This window comes from Pyxicephalus adspersus, chromosome 5, assembly GCF_032062135.1.
Source record: "Pyxicephalus adspersus chromosome 5, UCB_Pads_2.0, whole genome shotgun sequence".
In the NCBI taxonomy this organism is placed as follows: Eukaryota; Metazoa; Chordata; class Amphibia; order Anura; family Pyxicephalidae; genus Pyxicephalus; species Pyxicephalus adspersus.
In genome coordinates, this window is record NC_092862.1 from 114,414,193 (window position 1) to 114,419,155 (window position 4,963).

Consider the following 4,963-nt stretch of genomic DNA (forward strand, 5'->3'; position numbering starts at 1 on the left):
TCCTTGGTGCTACATCAAAACACAGCAGGCAGGGTTTTTATTAAGTGTCATTCCTCTAGCTCACTGAACGTTATACTTTTAATGGCACAAAATAAAAGCTGCGCTCAATGCATAATATTGACTTACACTATTTTTTAAATTCCAATACAGCACAACACACAGGGACAAGGTTACTCAATACACTGTCAAATGTCTATTTGTCAGGATATAAAAGTCCAGTTCAAAGTGAGAATTTTAGTATTTTAAATGCTTATCATGTCTTTCCAGTGATACCCTTCAGGAACAAAGGACAAAGTGTTCTGACCTTTGCTAGATAACTTTCTACACTATGTGAGGTCTCCTTGTAAAGTGAAACTAACATTGCATCACAGATTGCTCTGTACACCTATCAGCTGATTTGCTGCTCCTGTGCCAAGTGAACCAGTGAATGAATGACGACGTTTTTTTGAGACAGCAATATGGGACAATGACCTGAGTACAGCGTCTGCTACATAGTATAGTATAAGTGGCCGGATCTGATCAATAATTAATAATAATTTTTTGTGACAACATCAGACAACATGCAAGAAGTGAAAAACATGAAACTTAAACTTATACCAAAACTTTATTGGTACAATGAAATGTAATTTGTCATCGATTAATAACAGGCAGTAACTTTATATGAAACTAATTTGTTGTATCAAAGAAAATCAGAGATCCGCTCAAACCTCACAAGTTGATGACATTGGAGCTGATTTAATAAAGCTCTCCAAAGCTGCAGAGGATACACTTTCATCAGTGAAGCTGGGTGATCCAGCAAACCTGGAATGGATTTCTTAAAAGTCATTTACTATTTGTTAGCAAATGTTTTCAATCCTGGACCAGATCCGTTCCAAGTTTGCAGGATCAGCCAGCTTAACTGATAAAATGATATCCTTGGAGAGCTTTAATAAATCAGGAAGACCATTCCAGAGAGTTGGGGCAGCTCTAGAAAAGTCTTGGAGCCGTGCGTGTGATGAGGTTATGAGTGAGGAAATCATTAGTAGGTCATTGGAGGAGTGAAGGGAGCAGCTAGTTTTCACTGCAGTTATGAAAATACTTTTACAGCCAGTTTAAGTCCATAAATAAACATTTCCACTTATACTCTTTTCACAAACACTTTGTGCCCCATGCCACCTGAATCATATTTAAATTCGCCCAAATCATTACATCATGATTATTCTTTGAATTAATTAACAGTACGCATGCGCTCTATAGACATTAAATAACAGTCTTAGCAGACTCCGCCCTTCTATCCATGCGTCTATCACATGACGGCGCCTGCGGGCTTCCGTAATTCATAGAAAAGCCGACTCTCCCTTCACCACGTTTTGTCAACCTAACATGTTTGCAGGGATGCGGACCAATGAAAAGAGATGAGGTTGACAGAGATTGGCTGGAGGGTGTAGACGTAGTGCGGAATGCGTAAGTCTGGTTGCACAGACACCGGTTACAAAGGGCTTGGTGCGGCGTGTCCTTGGGAGTAGAAAGTTAAGGGCGCTCAGCTGTGTACATCGTCCTGGTGTAAGGAAATTGAAGTCTCGGTAAGTTATGGCGGCCTGGGCTTCTCTATACCGGCTTTTCTTTACTTCTCACTATACTTATCAGAAAGTGCTGACCTTGTTATGTCCGGTTACATCACGCTTCCTCCATAGCCGGCACATGCTGGGCTGCGCGTTATATTCCATAGCTCGGTGTCATGTGACAGAGGCAGCCGCTGTGTGTTTATATAATAATGAGTATGAATGGGCCTGATTGCTGCACCTAGACCGATCAGTGGTTCCTTCCATCCTCTGTGGCTGCTGACTTCCATCCTGTCATTTGTTTCCTTTCTATGCTAGTGATGGTTTTATGAGCTGTGATGTCTGATCTGTAATGTGCTGTGTAATTCCCAGACAGATCCCCTCCATCAGATCTGATCCATAATTTATTATCCAGGCTCCTCCCTGGGTGTCCTAAATCTCCTGTCTGTGATGACCCCTGGAAGGTCATGCTGCTCCCTGGGCCTTTGTACCGGTGTAGGGATTGTGAGCAGCTCCTATGGGGGAGGGGAGGCCCTGCCATTATCCTAATGTGGCCTTCCCCCATCTTGCAGGATGCTATTTCCTTTGCAAAATTTGACTTCTGATTTCTATCATTTCAGTTGAGAATTTTCTCTAATATTCTGTAATTCTTGGCTAAGCACTGGCCAATTTGTTGGGAAAAACAATCTGACTGGGTTATTTTATTGCATTCCAATAACCAGTTGCCCTATTTAATAAAGCTAATACACTAGAAAAAGGACTCTGATTTTTATAAACTTATATTTTAATTAAATGCACAAGACTTGACATTTAGTAATATGCCAAAATAAAGATCCCAATTTGTAGCTTTCATATTTGTCTGAATTTCTACAATCACGGATTGTTAGTGATGGGAAGAAAGAGGCTGGAATCTGCCGCATCAAAGGTCAGAGTGTTTTGGGTGCACTAATCATTGAATCCCATTATATAATTCCACATGTATTACATACTCCTTTGTTTTATCATTGTTTCTATTTCACTTCCTGTTCTTGTGAAGTATCCCTGGAACAGGACACAACTGTTGTCATTGTTCTGTCTGTGTAGTGGAAGGTGGTCCTTTGATATCTTCTTCTGTTACAGTGACAAGAAATAGGAATTAAACCTGTTGTGTAACCCTTTCCCATTGACCTTCAGTGCTCAAACCAGAATTTTTTTGAGCCGGATGGGAAGAAATTGTGGTGGGTGGCAGTCCCTGTATTGTGACCCAACTCTTCAGTAATCACCCAAAAACAGCCGGGTAGTTACTGAACAGTGTCGGGTGGTGCGCCCAACTAAAAGTGGCTGGGGGGAACCCTGACCTTTAAAACAACTTGCATGGACTCCAAACCTTTCGCAGATTAAATCTGACTAATGTGTTTTATTTCTTTAGATTATAACCATGGGAGACATTGAGAAGGGAAAGAAGATCTTTGTGCAGAAATGCTCTCAGTGCCATACTTGTGAAAAAGGTGGCAAGCATAAGACTGGCCCCAACCTGTATGGCTTGTTTGGACGCAAAACTGGTCAGGCTGAGGGCTTCTCCTATACTGATGCAAACAAGAACAAGGGTAAGTGGGATTCCTTATAACTAGCATAACCTGTGTAGCTCTGTAGTGTCTACCAACTGGTTCCCAGCATGTCTGAGGCTGTAAAAGGAGCCTCATGATTTGGTTACTGCTGCTGCTGGAGTAATTAAAGTGTTAGCGATGACCTGATTTATGTCTTTCTGACCTTCCAATGTTAAGGCCTCAGTCTCCAAGGCAACATCTGTAACTAATCCTTAAAGTGTCACTTTTAGGACTAAGTATGCATTTTTCACTAGTAGATCTGCAATAATATAGGTCTGAATGTTCATATTACAGCATACAACAAGGGACTCTATAGGGAGATTTAGGGACACCGCCACTGTATTCCCCGTAGGAAGGTACAGTGGTTGTCCCCAGTCACATTGATTGATCAACCAGGACAGTCATTGAAAGGTGTTTATAGCCCTTGTATTGCTATTGAATATACATTGATCTGCTTGGATTTAACTAAAAGTGAGACTTTGCATATTACTCAAGAAATAAAATACAGGTTGACAATCGAAAATCCGTCAACTTCTGCACCTGAGGTGCGCCGGATTTCTGAAAATTCCGGATTTTTCTTTTTTTATACTTGCCTCCACACACAGGCCAGCCTTCCTCTCGCAGCACCGTGGACATCTGGCACCAGTCCCGAGAGCAGGCAGCAGGGACAACTCAATGTGTATTTGGTGTAGCAATCAAGACATAACAGCTGTTTCTGTTAGTGACCAAACGATGTTCTGCAGTCCCTGTATTTAAAATGCGATCTGAAATTCATGCCCAGAAACTGAAGGAACCTGATTTTTGATTGTCAACCTGTATATGTGTAGAAAATGCTGAACTAAATAATGCTTGCTTTGGGGTTTTTTTTTTCCTGCTGTATACATGGAGGACAGTGTCCAGGATACATAGGTGTAGATTGTCTAATGTCTACCTTTTCTTCACCAATAGGTATTGTGTGGAATGAGGAAACCCTGATGGTATACCTGGAAAACCCTAAGAAGTACATTCCAGGCACAAAGATGATCTTTGCTGGAATCAAGAAAGCCGGAGAGAGAAAAGACTTGATAGCATATCTCAAAGATTGCACTTCCTGTTAATAGCTCCATCCGATGCCTTATTTATTTCAAGGAGGGAAACAGTGTGATGAGATGCTTTTAAAATTTTATATATTTTTATTTGTACTGTCTAGATGTTTTAGATTGCGTCTCATTGGCCAGTGAATGTTACTGAATAAAAAATATGGGAGAAATGAATTTGGCTATATAAGATCCCCAAATGTGTCACTCTGTCGATCAGATTGTGTTATGAAAAGACATACTAACATAAAACGTGATTGACTAAAGATTGTCTTTTTTTTTTCCTATTTAATTGCCTATTTGTCTTCATCTTGCTGAGGCAATGATTTTACTTCTCACATACACACCGATGAAAGGTTAGTTGATCTTCATTCGGCCAGTCACCTAGTAAAGAGTATGAGGCTGCTTACTAAAGTGAAAGTCCCCAGAGAAGTGAGAGTTAGGATCTTGATAAGAAATGTCAACATATAACTTACTTCACAAGTCCTTTCCCCAGGCTTGTTTTGTGAAAGCACATTCAGGGAATAATCAGAATTAGTCTTAAAAATACCCTACTACAGTTCAGAACAGGTTGGCAAACTTTTTAGTCTACTAGGCCGGTTCAGGAGGTCAAGAAGGCACACTAGGCCAGAAGAAACAAGGTGTCCAACGAAAGGTTTTTTTATTTAAAAATACAGTACGATCAATGGGAAACATGATGTTGTGTGTTTCTCATTGATCATATAGATACAATATCAGGTTCCAATGATGAGCAGTTCAG

At 40.6% G+C, this 4,963-nt stretch overlaps 1 protein-coding gene across 1 annotated transcript; it reads left to right on the plus strand.

Annotated features, from left to right (window-relative positions):
* Window positions 1–1,404: 1,404 nt before the first annotated feature.
* Window positions 1,405–4,469, plus strand: CYCS (cytochrome c, somatic). The gene is made up of 3 exons (XM_072412507.1): window positions 1,405–1,562; window positions 2,950–3,127; window positions 4,076–4,469. Exons 2-3 carry the CDS (start codon window positions 2,959–2,961, stop codon window positions 4,222–4,224), a joined length of 318 nt encoding a protein of 105 aa, XP_072268608.1. The 5' UTR covers window positions 1,405–1,562; window positions 2,950–2,958; the 3' UTR covers window positions 4,225–4,469.
* Window positions 4,470–4,963: the final 494 nt, after the last annotated feature.

Bases quoted from the DNA above. Each gene is read 5' to 3' on its own strand.
- CYCS (XM_072412507.1), top strand. From the start codon at position 2,959: ATGGGAGACATTGAGAAGGGAAAGAAGATCTTTGTGCAGAAATGCTCT. The intron at 3,128-4,075 runs GTAAGTGGGATT...CTTCACCAATAG, and splicing joins TGATGCAAACAAGAACAAGG to GTATTGTGTGGAATGAGGAA.